The 22,314-nt window shown below is 41.4% G+C and overlaps 1 protein-coding gene across 1 annotated transcript in view; it reads left to right on the top strand.

Moving 5' to 3' along the window:
• The window catches only part of LOC145392095 (28S rRNA (uridine-N(3))-methyltransferase), a 46,754-nt gene extending 26,562 nt beyond the window's left edge, over positions 1–20,192 (top strand). The window contains exons 2-5 of the mRNA XM_080266550.1: positions 3,016–3,166; positions 12,761–12,998; positions 13,856–13,976; positions 20,008–20,192. Coding sequence (XP_080122676.1) covers positions 3,016–3,166; positions 12,761–12,998; positions 13,856–13,976; positions 20,008–20,192 — 695 coding nt within the window. The remainder of the gene's footprint in view (positions 1–3,015; positions 3,167–12,760; positions 12,999–13,855; positions 13,977–20,007) is intronic.
• Positions 20,193–22,314: the final 2,122 nt, after the last annotated feature.

Here is a 22,314-nt window from a genome sequence, read left to right as displayed (position 1 = left end):
TCTCTCTCACAATTTGAATTCAGTCAGAATTTGAGCATCGTGGAAGCAGGTTCGATTGGGCCCAGTGTGGAGCAGTGCCTCCGTTGTCCAGCGAGTTCCTAAATTCCCACCTGGTGTGAACCGACGAGAGGTTTAACGTGTGTGGCAGCGTCCTTCCCCAGCAACGATGCCCCCATTTCGCTTAGCCCACTCTCTGACCAGTATTTTTCTTTCGTATTTTCCTAGGCTTAAGAGTTTAGCTTTTGAGTGAGCGAGTGATTGTATTCTCTTTGTTATTTTGAATTCATTTTGAAATGTAAATTTATCTCATTGTAATCAATAAATTTACAGTTCTTTTCTCTTGAGCTTAATGTAATGTAAACTCGTGTTTTATTTCTCCACATTAAGCTTATTTTAGTTATAGCTCCTAGTTTGCATAAATGCTTTGCATTATTCATAATTGGTACTTAGGCCTGTCTTTTTGTATTAACTTAAATCCGTTGTGCAACTTGGAGTTAATGCACCAGCAAGAACCTGCATATCGTTCATAGCATTAGTTATTGATTGTCAGGGGTGGAGTCACTTTCTCGTGAGGTTAGCAGTACTAACAAACAGCACGTGTGAGTAATTAGTCTCTGCTGTGTACTGTTGAGAAAGTAAATAAATTCTCGTCCTTAGAGAATCGGCGAAGTAAGCCGGAATAAAGTATCAATCATTACTTGATTTTCACAAGTCAGTTCTTTGTTCTGTTCTCAAGTATTATTGAATATTATTTATAAATATTGTATAATCTCAAAAACCCCGTGACACACCGCCAAAATTAGGAGGGGTGCTGTACATATTAGTTTTTTTTTTTTTTTTTTTTTCCCAGTGTGTGTTTTGATGTCTAAAAACAGCTGAAAGACTGCAGAACACTGCCAAAATTAAGAGGGATACTGTTCATATAGGTTGGGTATGGGTATAGGTAGGGTATGGATAAAGTAAAGGATGTTGCTCTTTATCCGTTCATCGCTTATATCCGGCCATGCCTTCGGCTTCGTTATAACAGATAATTGAGGGATTACCTACAGTATATATATATATATATCTACCTACCTGTCTATCTGTTGCAAGACGCCTTAATCCTATATGGGGTGGCCACAAACAAATCACCTTCATGTCACCCTGTCCCCTGCCATTTCACTCCCCTGCTCCCAGCTCACACCCCCCTCTCTCATATACCTCTCCACTCATTCCTCCATCTCATCCTTGGCCTCCCCCTCCTTCTCGCCCCCTTCACCTCACTCACATACACTCTCCTCATCAGTATCTCACTCTCCATCCTCTCCACATGGCCAAACCACCTCAGTGTGTTTCTCTGCACGCTTCCTATCACATCCACGTTCACACCACAATACTCCTTCACATCCTTATTTGTCAGTCTGTCTCTCCATGTGACTCCACAAGCTCCTCTCAAATAACTCATTTCCACTGCTGTCACTCTTGTGTCCCTCCAACAAGGTCCAAGCTTCACTTCCATGTTCACTTCCCAGTTTCTTATCAATGCTTTCAAGGAACCAGCAACCTTTCATCCTTGTTGTACCCTTTCAAGCACTTCACCCTCCAAACTTCCATCCATACTCATCACACTACCCAAGTACTTAAATGTACTCACATTTTCCATTTCCTACTTATCCAACCTCACTGTACATTCACTGACTTCACTTCTCTCAAAGACCATAACTTTACTCTTCCTTACATTCGCCTTTAGATTCCATTTCTTACACACTCTCCCAAACTCATCCACCAAGCCTTGCAGCTCCCCTGCTTCTTCACTTAACAACACAGTATCATCTGCAAACAACAGTACAGGGAGTTTCCAAACACTGCCCTGTCTCGTTAGGGCTACTCCAACATCCACTGCCCTATTCTTGTATCTCTATTATAACCCCATCCATGTACAGATTGAACAACCATGGAGACATGACACATCCCTGTTTCAATCCAACCTTCAAATAGAAAAATTAATTCAGTTCACTATCCACACGCTTTGCAGCCTTAGCATCCTCATACATACTCTTCACAGCATTCAGCAATTCCCATTGACTTCATATATTCTTAATACTTTCCACAATCCTTGTCTATCCACTCTGTCATATGCTTTCTCCAAATCCATGAAGACTGCATACAACTTCTTTCCCTTCTCTAGAAACTTTTCCACTAAGGATCTAAGAATGAATATCTGATCTACACAACCTCTTCCCTTCCTGAAACCTCCCTGTTTGTCTCCAACTAATTCCTCTGTTATTTCCCTAACTCTGGCAATAAGTATCCAACCATATACTTTTCCTATTACACTAAGAAGACAAATGCCCCTATGATTACCACACACTTCTTTTTCCCCTTTTCCTTTGTACAAGGGAATAATTATACCTGACTTTCAATCTTCCGGGACTCTACCTTCCTCCCAGGCCAATCTGCACATCTTCCACATCCATTCTACTACTATCTCCCCCATGGTTCAGCATTTCACCACACACTCCATCAATTCCTGGGCTTTCCTCATTTTAACTTTCTTCATTGCTTCCACAACTTCCATCCTACTGATTTCTTCCTCTCTTCTCACGTCCCCCCTACTCCGAGCCATTCCCCAGATACTTATGCTTGCATTACTTTCATGCTCTTTTGCTCAACAATTCCTTAAAGTGTTCTTTCCATCTGCTCGCTTTTTCTCCCTTCTCCACTATTAATCTATCATTTTTATCTTTCACTGCCTGACTAACCTCATTGCCACCCTGTCTAACTCTACATCTCTCCAGAATATTTTCTTACAGTCCTTCCACTTTACACTCATATTCCTTCCAAATTCCTCATCCTCTCTCTCTCTCTCTCTCTCTCTCTCTCTCTCTCTCTCCTCTTCTCTTCTCTTCTCTTCTCTCTCTCTCTCTATGTTATACTGTTTATACTGTACACACACAGTATTGATGGAGTGGAAATAATGGAAGTTCCTAATTCCACCAAAATATGAATGTTATGAACCATTTTACCTTTTTTCAGAGATGATGCGAATGCTGTTGGAATACCAAGAATGCCCACAGTATCTGAGGAAGCACTTCTTCCAGTATGACCCACATCTGAAGTGTGTTGGGGTCCTTAATGCACTCAATGCACCCCACCACCTTCGCTCCAATCAGTGGTGTCAGTATAGGTGCGTTATTTTAGATCTTGCTCCTAATTCACTTATACTGTCATTCCTCTTTCTTGTTCTTGTATTTCCCATCCTGTTTAAGTGAAACTGTGTTACATTGGAGTTGGAACATAGACTGGATTACTGAAAGTGATAGTTTAAGTTGGAATGTGGACTGGATTCCAGAAACCACATATACTGGGATGAGTCTACTAGCCCAGAACTAGATCAGTAGGCTATTTCTTGATTCTTACAGGAAGTGTCATGTGTCTCATTTCCCATAGCAAATTATCAAGAACATAATGATTCTGGACTTGACATAGCCTATGCATATGTAACACTTCACTCTAAGGGAGGAAAAAGGTAAGGATGGTGAACAAAGACAAGAGCAGTTTATTTAATGAAACAGTTAGGCCATTGTCTCTGGTTTGAGTTAATGGGTTTAGGCAGCTTTTCCCTGCGTAACTGCTTTTCTTGGCGATTATATTTTTTTATGATGGCCGTTATAATTGTGGCTGCTGTACCTGGATGTGTGGAAATTTGATGTGCTGGGTCACTGGTACCAGACTGGAGAGATATCGACTCCTACATCCCAGCTTTAGAATGATAATGATGGTAATAGTAGTGATAATGCATGATTAGTATAAAAAGATGTGTTAAGGTGCAGTGTTAAAACAGGGAGCAACATAGCATTATCTTCCATATACACTTTAGTGGAAAACAGGACAGTGATGACGATGATATATATATATATATATATATATATATATATATATATATATATATATATATATATATATATACATATACATATACATATACAGTAACCTCTCTAATAACGCGAGGATTAGGTTCCTGGAGAGGTCGCGTTAGTTAAAAACACGTTATTTAAACATAATTTTCCCATAAGAAACAGTGGTAATATTGGGGGCTACGTTCCTGGACTCTGGGAAAGTCTACCCATTTGGGGAGTTATGCTACTCTAAACTTAAAAGCAACAGTATTAATTTGAAAGAAAATACACGTAAAAACAAAAACATTATATTTTGGGAGAAATAACATTTGAGCCCTAGTTTTTTTTTTTTTTTTTTTTTTTTTTTTTTTTTTTATGCGAGGAAGAAGGAACCAAAGGCCATGAGCCCGCAGATTACAGTTCCCTCCAAGAGAAAAACAAAATACAATATAGGGCCAAATTCAAGATCTGATCATTTTGAGATGCCTGGACACGCTGCGTTTGAAAGACTGGAGATCATAGGCAGCAGGAAATACAGACAGAGGGAGACAGTTCCAGAGCTGACCTTTTGCATAAATGAAAGACTGGGAGTAACGTTTAACTCTTGCATTAGAGAGTTGGACGGAAAAAGGATGAGAGTTTGCTGCCAGACCGAAGCATTGTTTACTTCTCCCCAAATACATAGTTTTCGTTTTTAAAGTGGATTTTCTTTCAATTCTGCTTCATTCACGGCATTGTGAAAGTTCCTCAACATTATTAATGCATTAGTAGGTCATAAAAACACTACAGTAAAAGCAACATTTTCATTACAGTAAGTAGGTCACAAACAATAACAACACACATCCTCACTTCATCTATGCATCACTGGTCATCTGCTGCTGTCTCTCCTCACCCCGCTTCCCCACCTCCTGCCGCTCCCCACCCTAAATTTGTTGTCCCTCCTCACTCTGCTGTCCTTCCTTTTCCTCTGACTCACGTGCTACTGGTGATGAAGATAACTCCCTTAAGTTTTCTGTCTTCTTCATAAAGAACTGCTCTATCTTGTTCTGAGTGGTTTTCTTCTTTTTGTTCTGCAGCATCAAGTTGTAACAATTTAGATCTTCCATCACTTTCCTGGCCAAATTTTGTCCGAAAATGAGCCAAATTGCTCAGAATGGGGCCAAACTTCATTTTCGAATATTATAATTCAAATAAAACCAGTTCATCAACAGGCAAATAAAAAATTGTATTTATCCGTGTATTTATTATGTATTAGCCGTGGCTCAGTGGGTTAGAGCGCTCCGTTCTGACCGAAGGGTCGGAGGATCGAATCCACCCAAGGGTCGTTGGTAGACATCAGGAAGGGCATCCGGTCATAAAATGCTACACGCTCCAAACCAAAGTCCTCTACCCAGGGGCAACGCCATAGCCCTTATCCAAAAAAGGGGTGCCTGGTGTAAAACTCACTCTCTCTCACTCTCTCTGACACATATGGTCTACCAGCTCGGGACTGTCCAAAGTGCGCGCGGCTAATTTGAAACCATCACGTACATGTAAAGTTACGTTAAATCGAGAAACCCATGTTAGTTAAACATATCTCCTTAAAAATTTGCTCATATTAAAACGAAAATGCGTTTTTTTAAACTCGCGTTAGTTGAGAGGTTACTATATATACAGTAGAACCTCTCTCATTTGGACTATATGGGGGGAAGGGTTGTCCGAATTAGCAGATTGTCCGGATCATCAGGGTAATCTCCAGTTCATACCAAACTCTATCTACATATGGTATGTTTGTTAATTATTAACATATGTGGCATATGTCAACCCTACGTAACTGCAAAAGATGAAAGGATACCAGTACTAAAATAAGAAAACTAATCATGTACGATAGTTTTGTATTGCATAATTTACAGGTAAGGCCATGACAAGAAACTAGCCTACATTTAAATTGTGGTAAGTGTAGGCAAAAAAAAAAATTAATTAATTAACTGTAATATTTGGAATAAAAATAAAACTTATGTAGGCAAAAAATACATTATCATCTTTGGCATATTGATAACACCCATATGGGCAAGAAGCTAATGTTTGATGTACAAGTAAAGCACATTTAAGTACAAAAAATAACCTACAGTAATCACTAAACACTGCAGAATATTCTGACCCATTTTTGTGTAAGCAAACTCCTCCTTTTAACACCTTTATTCATTGCAGAAGCTACACTTGCATTAAGGGGCATGGTAAGGAGGATAAACTTTTGAAATACAGCGTAAAAATATAAATGGTTGGTGAACTAGTTGATGGAACGAATGCTAGCGTGTGTTTAAACAGGCGCCTATGTTGTGACCTAGCGTGATCCGAGACTAAACGAATGACGATCGCTTTCCGCGTCGATACTGAAAATGACTTTAGAATTACTTTCAACATATTTTTGGAGCTTATTATTTTTAAATTTTGTCCGGATTAACAGAAATCCGGATTAAAGGGGTCCGGATGAAAGAGGTTCTACTGTATATATATATATATATATACACACACACACACACACACACATATATACATACACTCAAACCTCGATATAAGGGACTAAATGGGGAATCAACTTGTCCCTTACTTGAAGTTGTCCCCTACTTGATAATGTCCATTGTTTTACCACATATAAAGACAATCTTATTATGAAATGCAATGATTGGTTCACTTTTCTCACTTATTTATATGAATATGAATATTATTTTACGGGTGCAGTATAAAGAAACATATTAATGTGTATAACCTAGACATTACGTACACTTTTGAACGATCTTGTCCATTTGTCAGGTAGAATATGGAGTCCTTTAAATCTGAAATCCCTTAAATGGAGGTCCCTTAAATAGAGGTTTGAGTGTATATATAGTGTACAGGTAAGCCCTTAATTCACGTGAACTTTTTTCACGTGATTTCGGTTATCCACGAATTTTTTGTACAATAATTAAAACAAAATTATAGTATTCAAATAAATAATTTTAATATACAAGAGAAATAAATAAAATATAAAAATGCCTACCTGCTGCCCGTGTGCATACATAATTATATATGTATGTGTGTGTGGGTGGGGGGGGGGGGGGAGGTCGGTCTACCATGCACTATAAGTCAGTTTGAATCCGACGGTCGAACCACGTGTGACTCGCGAATCGTTATTTGTGGCTTATTTTTTTGCCTTCCAGTGATTGCTTGCTTTGTCTGCCAACATGGGGCCTAAGTGTAGTGCTAGTGATGCATGTGGTAACACACCAAAATGGACTAGTAAAGTGATGTTGCTGACACTGAAAGTTAGAGTGTTGGACAAACTTAAGGAAGGAATGTCGGCGACAATTCTCCGTCAGGATATTTCCCTGTCGTTTATTTACATACCAGTTTATTTAGGAAGTACAGTACACTAGTTTTTTACTTATATGAGTTATAAACTACCCCTGAAAATTAGTTATTAAAGTATTAATTAATCAATAATAAGTATATTTATAGAATGACAGGGAATCATCCATGTTTTGATGGTGAATTGACTTCGTGGTGAATTGTCTTGAAACCGTGTGTTTGGGGTGAGTCAACTGTTCTTACAATAAAGAAGGCAGAACGTAGCATACGGGAGGCAGTGAGGGGTAGTGCACCAGACTGTGCTGAAGTGTCTCCACCTACGCCTGTGAACTGGCTTGGAACCGTATGTTTGGGGTGAATGAGTCAACTGTTTGGACAATAAAGAAGGCAGAATGTAGCATATGGGAGGCAGTGAGGGCTATTGCACCAGACTGCTGAAGTGTCTCCATCTAGCCTGTGCTTGTCAGGTTTCAGTGTTAAATTTCTTACATTTTTGTTGTTTTTCATACTTCATGCTAGTTTATAAGGTGCATGTAGTGCATAAACAGTATTATTCAGATGTAATATACTTAGTAGACATGCATAATTATGTGCACACAAGGGCAGAACATATACGCGAATTTACCACATACGTGAAGGGTCTGGGAACGTAACCCTCGCATGGATTAAGGGCTTACCTGTATATATACAGTAATCCCTCTGATATCCGAACGCCCAATATCCGAACATCCCCACTAACCGGACATAATCCTCCTGGGATCCAATGTTCCCAAAATGGGCCAAAAACCGCAAAAAATTAGAAAAAAATCTGACTTTTTTCCCTCCCATAATTTGAAATTCCCGCCTGGCGCCGAACAGCTGTTACACCATGGTCCCTTCACCCCTTCCTTCCTCCCCCTCCCCCCTCCCCTGTCAGGTTGCCATTTGGTATTTTTCATTACCAAGTGTGGGCCAATTTGGTAATGAAAAATTCGTTTGGTAATGAATTAGAATAATGCATTACCAAATGGATTTTTCACATGTATGAGGATACACAGGATGGAGATGGTGGATTGTTTGCTCTCTCTGATTAATCTGCTGCCCTACATAGTGTGAAAATAATCAACATGGTGTTAGTTATAAGGAGAGTGATTACATGTATTTCCACTTGTATATATAATTAGTGAAGAATATATGCTAGCTTTACGAATTTGGTAATGAAAAGTTATATTTGACAATGAAAGTTGAGGAGATTGGTAATGTGGCTGTTGCGATCTGGCAACTCTGTTACCCCACCAACATCAACAGTCACAGCTTAACTCTGATGGAGAGCAGATACTCATAACAGTGCAAGCCACAGGTGCTTTTTTTTTTGTGAATAAACAGTGAATAAACTGCAATACCTTGCCACTAGAACACACAGGAATTTACAGTGTTGTGCAGTGTTAAGAAATTAGAATTTAGAGTGCAGAGGATTAACTGTGGACTGCAAACTGGCGGTTCAAACCAGTCCAGGAGCAAGGGACTTGTAAGTACCCAGAATGTTTAATTTTGTATAAACTCACCTCTAAAACCTCATTTTATGGTTCTTTTGCATTTATTTCAGTCTTTTATGTCCCTTATTGGTGTGATTTGGGTCTTAAATAGGTGCAATGCATGTCCAGAGGGAGTTGTATAGGTGTTTTTCAGAGTTAGGGTCCATAAGTACAAGTCCATAAGCTGGGGCCCAATATCCGGACAAGACCACTATCCGGACCTGCCTATGGCTCTATTACGTCGGATATTGGAGGGATTACTGTATACATATTATATATATAACTGTATATATATATATATATATATATATATATATATATATATAAATACAGTATATATATATATATATATATATATATATATATATATATATATATATATATATATATATATATATATATGTATATAAGTAATCCCTCTAATATCCGAACGCCCAATATCTGAACATCCCCACTAACCGGACATAATCGTCCCGGGTTCCAATATTCCCAGAATGGTCCAAAAACTGCAAAAAAATTAGAAAAAAAAAAACGAATTTTCCCCGCCCGTAATTTGAACTTGGTGCATGCGGCGTGGGACAGCTTTGTTGTGGCGCATCATTCCTCAGTCGTCCGATAGAGCGCCGCTGCATCCTCCCCACTTTCCGCCTGTCTCTTGTCGCGAGTGCACGCTCGTCATCATGGCTGCCCACGTGCTCGCTTTTGTGGTGGTTCCTTACCTGCTGCAGGCACTCCTGCTGCTCTCGGGCCTCCTATTAGTGTGTGTGATGATGGCCCCGCCACCTGAGAAGAGGAAGAGAGTGGTGTTGACTCTGGAGAAGAAACAGGAGATATTGGAGAAAGTAGATGCGGGGTGTTCTTCTTCCCGCATCCTCCGCGAGTTCAACCTGGCCTGATCTACTTTGTTCGATATCAAGAGATCCCGAGACAAACTCATGCAGTACACGGCTGACTTCTCGTCAAGAAGCAAAAGCAACGTGGAGAGGAAGGTGATGTTTACTCCCAAGTTTGCGAAATCGACCGCTCCACATTGATTTGGTATCGACGGCAACATGCTGCTGGTGTGATGGTACGTGGAATGGAGCTGAAGGCTGCTGCTGAGAAGTTCACCAGGCTTCACGACGCCCTAGACTTCAAGGCATCCGAGGGTTGGCTCTTCGCGTTCAAGTTACGGCATGGCCTTACCAGCCGTAAAGCTCATGGCGAAGCTTTGGATGCTAACGAGGATGGAGTTGACGAGTTTCGGCACGAGGTGAAGGGCTTGATCGACAGGGAGGGCCTCACTCTCGGTCAAGTCTACAATGCCGATGAAACTGGTTTATTCTATCGCTGTTTGCCAACGAACACTCTAGCCGAGGAGACAGAGAAGCGTGTACCTGGCCGCAAGCTCTCCAAGCAACGGATATCTGCTTTGTGTTGTGCCAGTGCTAACGGCATGCACTGGCTTAAGCCTGTTATTGTTGGCCGTGCAAAGTAGCCTCGGTATCTTCTTGGGGTGATGGATGTCCTTCCTGTCGTCTGGTACCATTCTTTGAAGGCATGGTTTACAGCCCAGATCTTCAAAGACTGGTTCCACCGCCACTTCGTCAAGGATGTCATCAATTACCAGACGAAGACACTGGGAATCCCGCGCGACCAGGTATAGGCCCTCCTTCTCCTCGACAATGCACCTGCCCACCTGTGCGACGAGGACTTGGTGGCTGAGAATGGCCGGATTAGGTGCATGTTTCTGCCACCTAATACGACTGCTCTCATCCAACCAATGGACCAAGGAGCGATCGTGGCAACAAAGCGCCTATACTGCCGGAAGTTCCTGGACGAGGTGATGGTTGTTCTCGAGGACGTGGACGAGCGCAGGGAGGGACGGGACACGCGAGGCCAGTGGACTTTGGAAAACCTTCATCGCCACAACATCAAGTCTGCAATCTACAACTGGGCCAGTGCGTGGAAGGAAGTCCCTGTCAAGACTCTAGAAAATGGTTGGTCTCGTCTGCTTCTCAGAACGGATGTGGAGTACGATTTTCTAGGGTTTGACGTGGATGACTTCCATGCACGGCTACATACGCATGGCGACGATGTTGATGTGGACGATGTGCGTGAGTGGTTGGATGATGACGAGGCGATCCTGGGTATCAGACATTGTCTGATATCGAGATCGCATATTCAGTTGCAGGTGTCAGTACCCAGCTTGAAGATTCCGACGAGGACGGCGATGATGATGCGGACTCCTCTCAGCATGACACTACTCCATCCATCTCCAAGCTGAATGCAGTCCGGGAGCACCTAGAGTTCGTTCTCGACTACCTGGAACACCCGGACTGCGACAGGGAGATGAGGCCCTTGGGACTTGTGGAGGAAGTGCGTGCTTTCAGGCAGTGCATCATCAATTGTCAGAATCGTCAGTCCTTGCGTCAATCAACAATTGACAGTTTTTTCAGGCCCGTGACCCCCTCTGTGCCCAGCCCTGGCTCCACTCCGTTGCCTCCCCAAGACAGGCCCTCATGCTCCGAGCAACAGCCCAGCACATCAGCCACGGTGGAGTCACCGTTCGACGTGAGTTTGCGTCTGTCTTCAGAGTTGTCTGCAGTGGGTACGCCATCACCACGACCCAGCGACGCACCCCTAGGTCACCTGCCAGTGATACTCTCGGACTCTGACAGTGATTAAACAGCAAAAACTTATGCACTAGGCCACATGGGAATTTACAGTGTTGTTTGGTGAAAAAAGCAGTGTGTTGTGTTAAGGATTTACAGTTGTGAGTGAGAATACAGTTTTGAAACAACATTTAATGTAAATAGACTTGTTTGTTTTTGCTTTAGAAAATGGTTAGAAGAGTGGGAAAAGTTAAAGTGCAGAGTGCAACACTTAGTAAGTTACAATGGAGCATAAGTTAGACAAGAGTGCGCACTGTGAAGAGAACGGACTTCTGAGTGCGATTGACTAAATTCAGTGCAAGACTTCATGAACAGTGTACTGCAAGTGCTTCAGGAAATCCTTCTTACTGTCAGAGTCCGAGATGAGGCGGTTATTCATCGAGATGGCCATGGACTTGCTGTAAGTCGGCAGAATGCTTCATACTGTACTTTTTTCCATACTATACTTACCTCAAACACCTCATTTCACTCTTTAATGTCCTGTATTGGTGTGAATAGGGTGTTTAGAGCTATGCATGTGCAGTAGGAAGGTGTTTTTCTGAGTTAGGCTAGGTTAGGCTCCATAAGTACCAGTCCAGGAGCCAGGGACTTGTAAGTACCCAGAATGTTGAATATTGTATGAACCTACCTCAAAACCCTCATTTTATGCTTCTTTTGCATTTATTTCAGTCTTTTATGTGCCTTATTGGTGTGATTTGGGTCTTAAATAGGTGCTATGTATGTCCAGAGGGAGTTGTATAGGTGTTTCTCTGAGTAAGGGTCCATAAGTACAAGTCCATAAGCTGGGGGCCCAATATCCGGACAGGACCACTATCCGGACCTGCCTATGGCTCTATTACGTCGGATATTGGAGGGATTACTGTATATATATGTATATATTTTTTATTAGAGGAGGAGGAGGAGGAGGAGGAGGGGTATAATAACTGATACATCATGCTTAGGCGGAAAATACATTTGGGGTGATGATAATGATGATTGTGTAATTCATTTCCTATTAGTTGATCTGTATATGAAAGTTGAAAGTAGGGTTAAGATGATGATACAGTAATATGTAGTTAATGCAGATTGTTATAACAGAAAGGTGCAGTTAATGCTGAATGTTATAACAGAAAGATGTAGTTAATGCTGAATGTTATAACAGAAAGATGTTTCGTTTTCGTTTTTAAAGGCTCCAACATGCTTGCATGTGTCGGCCTTGGTCACCTAATGGCGGCTCTTCACACTGCACGATCCATCGCAGCCTCCCTGTTCAGTCCCTTAACCCTAAGGTCACACTTAATGACCTCGTCCCATGTCTTTCTCAGTCTACCCCTCATAACCCTACCCCCAATATTAACAATTAATGATGTTATACTGTATGTGTAATACTAGCTAAATGTTGCAATAGGGACGGCGTGGTACTAGACAAAGGTAAAAAAACCTCGTCCTTTGTTGACGTCGGTCTCGGCACAGACATACAGGTGGACCAGCAGCTTGAGCCTGGCCTTCGAGTGACTGTAAGGCTGCCACCAGAAGCTCGGGAGATGAAACGGCCGTATGGGGAATTGGCCAGCCCGGATGAACCCAGGGAAGTGGCAGGATACTATTGGGGATATACTGTCAGGGTGGCCAACTCGCTTACTGAGGTATGTTGGTTCATGCACTTTAGTTATACAGTGCTCTGTCTGTTAGAAGAGTGGGACTGTGAATGGTTATAAGGGGATGGGAAATGCATGTAAGCATGGCAACTATAAGGGATTTAAGTTATTAGCTCAGATAATAAAAGTTATGTAGTGAATGTGGGAAATGTAATTAGGGAGGGAGTGAAGATTCAATTTAAATTCATTTTGGGTAGGGGTACAGCAGAAGATTTTTGTGTCTGACTTTCGTCTCACCCTATCTTTTATGTGGGAATAGGTTTGGAATGATGATGATAGTGATGATAGCTTTTTTGCTTCTGTGCTTTCTATTACACTGTTTGTGGAATCCCCCTCACCCCATCCTTAGGTAAGAATAAAGGTTGGTAAGGTTCTTTGAAAGCAGTGCTAAGGAACAGGAATGTGAGCATGGAAGTAAAAAAGTTGCTGCATAACAGTATCGTGATAACAACTCTGACATATGAAAGTGAAGGTTGGACCTTGTTGGAAGGACACAAGTCAAGAGTGAGAGCAGTGGAAATGGTTTTTTTGAGGGGAGCATGTGGATTTACATGGAGAGACAGACTGACAAATGAGGAAGTGAAGGAGCATTGTGGTGTGGATGTGGATGTGATAGGAAGTGTTAGGAAAACACACTGAGGTGGGTTGGCCATGTGGAGAGGATGGAGAGCAAGAGACTGATGAGGAGAGTGTAAGTGAGTGAGGTGGAGGGTTGAGAGGGAGGGGGAGACCAAGGAAGTGTGTAGAGGTATATAAGAGAGGGGGGTCTGAGCTGGGAGCAGGGCAGTGAAATGGCAGGGGACAGGGCATTGACCTGAAATCCTGTTGCATCATTTTCATTCCAGGTAATGACAGGCAGCAGATTTTCCGATGGTTATGACCTTCTGATTGGCACATCAGATAAAGGACAAGATGTGAGAAAGGCAGACTTTCCTGCTTTTTCTCATGCACTCATTGTTTTTGGAGGTAAGATATAGTAAAATATATGGTGTCATGAACCATAACAACATTTCATCAGATATATCCATATTTGCTGCCAGACTACAAGTACTATTTATCACAGTTGTGGCCAAACCCCCTCCATTGTGAGCTTTTACAATGCAGAACTCAAGTATACAGTAATTGCTTACAGAACGTGCGATCCTATAGCGCGAAACTCACATAACATGGGAGGCAAAATTTAATGTCGAAACATAGCCACAATGCGAAAATGTTAGACATTGCACAAGCAGTGGAAGCTGCCCATTTTTTAAACGTCATACTACCTGGCGACGATAGACATAAGTAGGCCAGAGACTCCAAATTATGGTTCAAACAGTTATAACGCAGCAGACTAGGGTCATATTACGGTGGGAACAGACACAACATGGTCAATGATAGTCATAACACGGGTTGCACCAGCCTGTGACATCCAGTATTGCTATCACGTGTCTGTGCGGGGTGATGTCACGGTCCACTGAGCATTCCTGCCCCAGTTGAGCCTACCCTCTCCCCTTGCTGTGGCTGCACACCTGCTCTGTGTGATCTTTTTTTTTTTTGGGGGGGGGGGGCATGGAACCCCACTCCACCTCCCCCCAGCCAGTCCACAATCTCTTCCATTCAAGGTGAGGAATCTTCCAGTGTTTGTATGTAATGAAGTCTTTATTAGGTAGGTAAATGTCCTGGAAATGAACCTGAAAATTGCCCCAAAAGGTGAACTTGGGGTATGCTCAGGTACCATGAAACTCTTTAACATGTAAAAATTTGGCCCTGTAACATGGTGTTACAGTGGGACCTTCTGGGTACAATATTTTCTCATTATGTGAGTGCTCGCTCTACATGATTTGCGGCTGTTTATACATCCAGTGTAGTTTTTCAGGCATAGTAAATAAAATTGGAAAAATACACCGTGCATTCCCTTATCACCTCATTTGTCAGTCTGTCACTCCATGTAACTCCACATGCTCCTCTCAAATAACTTATTTATTTCCACAGCTCTTCCTTTTGACTTCTGTCCCTCCAACAAGGTCAAAGCTTCACTTCCATACATTAGAGTTGGCATCACAATACTGTCACGTAGTAACTTTTTCACTCGTGAAAGTTCAAACAGAGGAGTGAGCGGGCTGCGAAGCAGAGGGACAGAGAACCAAAGGCTGTGATGTTACCAGCTTTACTTTTATCTGCATTTTTGCATGACGTTTTATTTAATAATTCAGTATAGATATACAGTAGCATGTGTAATTCCTTACAAAAATCATTAAAACATATTATTTAAATCAAATATCCACAGCCTAATAAATTAGGCTGTGGATATTTGATTTAAATAATAATTGTTTTAATGATTTTTGTAAGGAATTGCATATACACTACTCTTAATAAATAATGTATTTTTAATTTATAATTTACTCCTACCAATAATAATTTAGAAAATGTTAAAATAAATTATCTCTCTTGAAGTATTTTAAGAAATGCTGCTACCCTCTGTCCCCTGCCTCCCCTCAGCAGAACCCTCGCGGCCCACCCGACCCTCCCCCCATCTCTTGTCCAGACATACGGGAAGCTCTCAAGATCACGTGTCCCTTGGATTGCGCAGTGCACAATCCACAAGACAGGTGAGCAAGTGCACCTGCCTTCTCATGTGCGAAAGCGCAATATTGCGCATGGTTTCGTGCGGTGCGCAATGCACAAATGATATTCACAATTGCGCTTTGTGCAAGTGTTTGCGCATCTGCCCAGCACTGGTGAATACTATCAAAATTATTGCTGGTTTATTCTTTCCTGGGGTAACAAAACATTTCCATCTTTATGGAAATAAATGGCACAGTCATCATTATATCTTTTAATTAGGCTAGGCAATACAGGTAATCCTGAATGCAGTTAATTGCTATAATGGACAAGTGAATACTATTTTTCCTCAAGTTCTTTCATATTTCTTTTTTCTGACTAGATAATCTAAATTAGGTTTTGCTAACAACTGATATTCAAGATCTGAAGTCATTTATGAGAGCAGTAATTGTTTGTCTCTGGACAACAGATGTATCCCTCCATGCTTGTGGATGGTCCATCCTGAATAGCCTACTTACTTACTTTGTTTTCCCACCTTCCGCCATCCATGAGACAGTAAAATGGAAATACATTTGTGAAAGTTTTTCTTTGGTGTTATAACAAAGAATTTCATTTATATTAGTTGTTTTCATCATCATCTAATCCAGTGTTGCCTCATGAGGAGCATAGGAGCCTGGGGCTAGGCAAGTTGGTCCTGACACTAAAGATGAGAGTGACCAGCTTCTTTCATCCAAGTGGCATTTCGTGAGCAATAAACCCCAACTACCCCTTGGATATAAACCTGCACCAGCTCAGTTTGACTGGAGTGCCGTAATTTCCCACTAAACCATCAGGCACCATAATTTGGTTATATGGTTACACCCAGCATAGTAAATGGCTTCCTGGTGTACAGGAAACCATTTGGCTTGTCACTCAGTGTAGAGTCACCTGTAGACAGAAGGGAGAGGAAAGTATGAAGGAAAGAAAGACAGAAGAGGAAGGATGGAAAGGAGGAAGGATCTTCTCACCTACCTTTCAGATTCCTGGTCATCCTCCTTTCAGGACTTTGGCGAAAGCTTTGCCATTGCACTTGACATCTCAAAGGCTTTCGATTGAGTCTGGCATAAATCTTTAATTTCCAAACTGTCCTCTTACGGTCTCTATCCTTCTGTCTGTTCCTTCATCTATAGCTTCCTTTCTGGTCGTTCTATAGCCGCTGTTGTAGACGGCCATTAGTCTTCTCCTAGATCTATCAACAGTGGTGTTCCTCAGGGCTCTGTTCTATCACCAACTCACTTCCTTTTATTCATCAATGACCTTCTAAGCTGTACGTGGATGAAGTTCTTGAAAAGATACAATAGGGAAGAAAGGCTGCTAGTTCATTGAAAACAATGTTAAGAAATAGGGAAGTGAGCATGGAAGTAAAAAAGTCACTGCATGATAGTATTGTGATACTTGCTCAAATGTATGGAAGTGAAGCTTTGCCATTGTTGGAAGGACACAGGTCAAGAGTGAGAGCAGTGGAAATAAGTCATTTGAGAGGACCCTATGAAGTTCCATGGAGAGACAGAATGATGAGTGAGGAAGTGTTGTGGTGTGGATGTGGATGTGATTGAAAGCATTAGGAGAAATATACTGAGGTGGTTTGGCCATGTGGAGAGGATGGAAGGTGAGAGACTAACAAGGAGAGTGTATGAGATTGAGGTGGAGGGGGTGGAAAGGGAGGGAGAAACCAAGGATGAGATGAGAGATGAAGTGGAGAGGTGTATGAGAGAAGAGTGTATAAGTTGGGGGGATGGCAGTGGAATGGCAAGAGTCATTGTGACATGGAGGAAATTTGTTTGTGGCCATCCCTTACAGGATTAAGATGTCTGGCTCTTGATAGATGGATAGATAGAATAAAAAAAAAGTTTACAGGTTCTTTCTTAGAGTACAGTAAACTTTCTTGTATTTGTTGCCACAAAACCTGGTATGCATTATTATCCATCACAGCAAATGGGGGCCATTTAAAAAAAAAAATGTGGGAAATTTTTCACTTTTGAAAAAAAACAAAAGTATTTTTACATATAATTACCATGCTAGGATCCTCAAGAAAAATTGTAGCCTGCCCATATTTACTAAGAAATTTCATCCCACTTGCACCTCCACCACTAGAGAGAGAGAGAGTAATAATAATAATAATACTGTAATAAACTTAGTTCCACTTGAGTGGTTATTCTTCATACATAGTATTGACACTGGTATATACAATAGTGTACAGTAGTCTACATAAATTGATGTGCCTCAGTCAGAAGGAATTCCTTTAGTTTTGCTTTGAATGATATATGTTACTGGCTTCTTTGATATTTAATGGGAGAGAGAGAGAGCAAAACCATTCTTGTGGCAGCTGTATACTGTAGAGGCCAAAATTGTCTGCCTGAGCTAAGGTGAACATCTCTCAGAAAGTGGGGGAGTTCTTGTGTATTTACTGAATTTTTAACTCATTGTTTTCTTTTATAACCTTTGGATCGGACTTAGAAACGAAGAAGAAGAAGGGATAGAAGTAACAGGAGAGAGAGAGAGAGAGGGAGAGATTATCTCTTACCTTAGTTGGAGAGAGTGAGAGAGAAAATTCTTATCCCTTACCTTTGTTGGAGAGAGAGAGAGAAAGAGAGAGAGCAGACACGTAACACTTTTGTCAGCGGCATAAGAGTCCAAAATCACCTGCATCAGCTATGGTAAACATTACCTGTCACAGATCAGAAGATGCAGATTGTATTTTTCCCTCTTTTATTTATTTTCCCTCAGTTGCTGTCTTTTGTAATCTTTGGTGTGACGAGAGAGAGAAAGAGAGAGAACATACGTAATGCTTCAGTCAGTTCCAGAGGTCAAAATCACCTGCCTTGACTTTAGTAAAGATTGTTTCCTTGCTGATAAGGGAATGCACGGTGTATTTTTCCCATTTTATTTAATTTTCTCTCATTCTATTGCTTTCTTTTATAACCACTGGATGTAACTGGAAAATAAATGAGAGAGAGAGAGAGACTGTAACTGGAGGAGGAAATGAAAGAAAGAAGAAAAGGGAAAAGAGGAAGATGAAAAATGGAAGAAAAATAGTGTTTGGGAAGGGGTGAGAAGAGAGACAGTTTATATTGTGGTCAGTCAGTGTGAGCTTTTATAATTAAATACATATCCTTACATACTCAGGGCCAGTTTGCATGGTATCCCTAGTTTACCAGATGACTAAGTTCGAGCAAATACTGAGTAAGCATGGAGGGCCTAATGTATGTGTGTTCTAGATGTCACTAACCTTTATTCTTTATTAAAATTGCTTTACATGGCATTATAGGTATAAGTTGTTGGTGGCCAAACACCAAACCCCCTTTTTCCCATAGGTTATGTTATACTCCACAACTACCTGTAACATTGGGACCTCCTTGTACAGGACATTGACATTTTGTCACACTTATTACAGTACTTAAGGTTAATTTTTTATGTTTGAACACTTGTATAGTACAGGTATGGGGTGTTAAAAGGGGTTAGACCTGCCTCGGGGGGGGGGGGACGGGTTAGGCAGGGTATTATGTCACCATCTGATAGTACATCAGCTAGCAGCACCCTCTTGGCAGCTTTATGCTAGTTATGAGAGTTTACAGTAATTATATGCACCAACAGTGTTATATTATGCAGTTGAAAAAAAAAAAAAATGCATGAGTTAAATATTTTCCATTCAGACTTTGTTTATTTTTTATTTATTTATTTTAATTATATGCACCAACAGTGTTATATTATGAAGTAAAAAAAAAAAAATGCATGAGTTAAATATTTTCCATTCAGACTTTATTTATTTTTTGTTTATTTATTTTTTTTTTTTTTAACCCCTGAACCCCCCTCTGCTTGCAGATGTGACCCTAATTTTCCCATAAGATTTTTACTCTCCAGAATAATCCTCCCCATACCACCTCCAGGAACATATCTCACGTGTTCAAGGATGGTTAACTGTATGTTCATGATTGACACCCAGTGGGCTAACTTAGACAAGAGATGATCTGTATGGTATCAGGACATGTACTCTAGGTTTGTGTCTTGTCTGTAAATTATTTAGACTAGCTATAGTGGCCTCACCATGAACTTACATGACATGAAGGAGGTAATATAGGATTGACTTGCCTATATTCATGTGGTCTGCTTACACAGCATTCAGGGAAGAGGTACTGGGAAGCCTAATAATCCTTCAAGAGCACCACAAAATGCAGTATAGTCTCTCTTCACTTTAACTTGACCCAAAATTTCCATCTCCAAGTCTTGAATGCAGAGTTACATAAAAGAGATTAACAGTATAATTCAGTGCTAATAACAAAACAAAGTGCAGGTACTTATGAAAGGGATGTAAACCAATATATTGTGTTATTCTGCCATTGAGCTATGGGAAATAAGCTGCAAAAAAAAAAAGACAAAATGTATGGACAGACTATAACCTACCAAACTCTTTCAGGTGTTGAAGGACTAGAAGCGGCCATTGAGGCGGATGAGGAACTAGAGGCGACTGAACCACTCCACCTTTTTGATCGGTACGTCAACACCTGTCCCAACCAGCAGTCTCGCACCATCCGTACTGAAGAGGCCATATTGATATCTCTTGCTGCCTTACATGGTCCTTTGGCAGCACAAGGACATTAAGTAAAGAAGACTGGTAGAAATTAAGAACACTTTTTTTTTTGTGGGGGGGGGGAGTGATAAATATGCATCCTCCTCCTCCCCTACATATCAAAGAAACCATACTAATATCTCACTGCCCTACCCCATACAAGATGCCTTTATTTTGAGACTGCACATTGAGTCGCTTTGTCTTATTATAATTAGTGACTGATGCATTACCAGTGTTGGAATGAGACAGGGTTGTGTTTCTGTGGTTGTTCAGTGTGTGTGTGTATATATGTTTTATATACCGGTATATATATATATATATATACAGTAATCCCGCATTTTTTGCGGATTTTTTGTCTACGGTTTTGCCCTCTCGCGGATTTTCTCAGCATTAATAAGTTCAACAAAAATATCCTTGAATATACAGTGCTCGTCAGAAGTATTCAGCGATGTCCGCCGGGCGCGCAATACTTATGGCCCAAAAAAAATCACCCCATTTTTGGGGGTAAGAATTGAGCCACAAGTTTGAGCTCCGAGCATGACGTCACGGTAGCCTGAGGCCTTCTGACGCGCTGGTTGGTTCCCGCCTCAGTTGCCCACGGGCTGCCTGAGAGAGAGGAACTCCGCCGAGTGTCCCTCTCAAATTGCGCCATTTTTTACCGAGTGTCCCGCAGTGTTTTGGCCTTCAAAACTTTGTTATGGCACCTATCCGTGAACTATCGAGTGAAATCATATCCCAGATCATTGCTCTAAAAGAGGCAGGCCACCAGACAAAGGAAATTAGTGAATTGGTTGGTGTGGGACGATCGACAGTGCGTCGTTGGTGTGCGCGGTTTCGGGAGGAAAACAGTGGTGAAGTTCCCACAAAGAAACCGAGGTCTGGTAGGCCTAGGAAAACTTCCCCAAGGTCTGTTAATGTTTTAAAACGTGCAGTGGAGTTTAATCCTTGTGTGAGTGCAAGGAAAATTAAGGAGAGCAACCCAGAAGTGTTTTGTGAGGTGTCAGTGAGAACAGTGTCTCGTAGTGTGAATGAGCTTGGTTACACATGTCACAGGCCTGTGAAAAAGCCTCTTCTCTCTAGCAGACAGAGAATTCGTAGGCTTGCCTTTGCTAATAAATATCTAAATTGGGGTGAGGAGCAATGGTTGTCAGTGTTGTGGTCTGATGAGGCAACGTTTAGTGTTACCTGTAACAGAGGAGCATGCAAAGGTAGTGACCCACTTGACCCACGGTATGTAGAAAGCACAGTTAAACATCCTGATTCACTCATGGTATGGGGTTGTTTTTCATGGAAGAGGGTTTGGGAAGCTTGTTGTACTTCCAAAGAACCTCAGAGTGAATCAGGATGTTTACCTGGAGCTTCTGTGTGATCATTTACCAGACTCCTTCGAGCTAACAGGTGCACGAGTGTTTCAGCAGGACGGTGCACCTGCTCACAGAGGCAAATCGGTCACCAATTGGCTTCGTGACTGCGAGGTATCATTCATGACAGACTGGCCAGGAAATAGCCCAGACCTCAACCCGATTGAAAACCTCTGGTACCTCGTAAAGAAGAGTCTCCAAGGGAAGGACGTGAGCTCTCTGCCTAAGCTGGAAGCCGCCATTCGTGACTCCTGGGACAAAATACCCCTCCAGCACCTCAGGAGCCTCGCCCTTTCACTTCCAAGACGTCTCAGGTCCGTGAAGAAACGTAAAGGCTACCCTACGAAGCACTAAAGGTAAATAAAATGCATTATTTATATGTTTTTTCAATGTTGAAAGGTTTGTTTCTCAGGAGGGACGCAGGGCGCCCCATACTTCTGACGAGCACTGTACAGAAAAAAAAAAAAAATGAAATTCCTGCAGCTTCCAATTGTAGCGCGGTAAACTCACGCCACCCTCTGTCCATTTCCCGTGGCCCCTCTGCCAGTGTTACCATATCTAGCATAATTTTATTCTTTTAGCATAATTTTGATCAAATTTTCGAGTCTGGAATATTTTTTAGCATATTAGAAGTTTTAGAATCATTCTAGCATAATTTAGAATGGAATGGAATATTTTTAGAATAATTTTATAAAAACTACAAATCAGAGAGAGAGAGAGAGAGAGAGAGAGAGACGAATAAGGTAAGATGTTTGAATAGTTGGTTACTTTCAGTTTGGGCTTGGTTGGGTTG

The sequence above is a fragment of the Coenobita brevimanus genome, chromosome 21 (genome assembly GCF_032717465.1).
Source record: "Coenobita brevimanus isolate Jiangsu-jjx chromosome 21, ASM3271746v2, whole genome shotgun sequence".
In the NCBI taxonomy this organism is placed as follows: Eukaryota; Metazoa; Arthropoda; class Malacostraca; order Decapoda; family Coenobitidae; genus Coenobita; species Coenobita brevimanus.
Note: the sequence above shows the minus strand (reverse complement) of the source record. Positions and strands in the feature narration are given on the sequence as shown.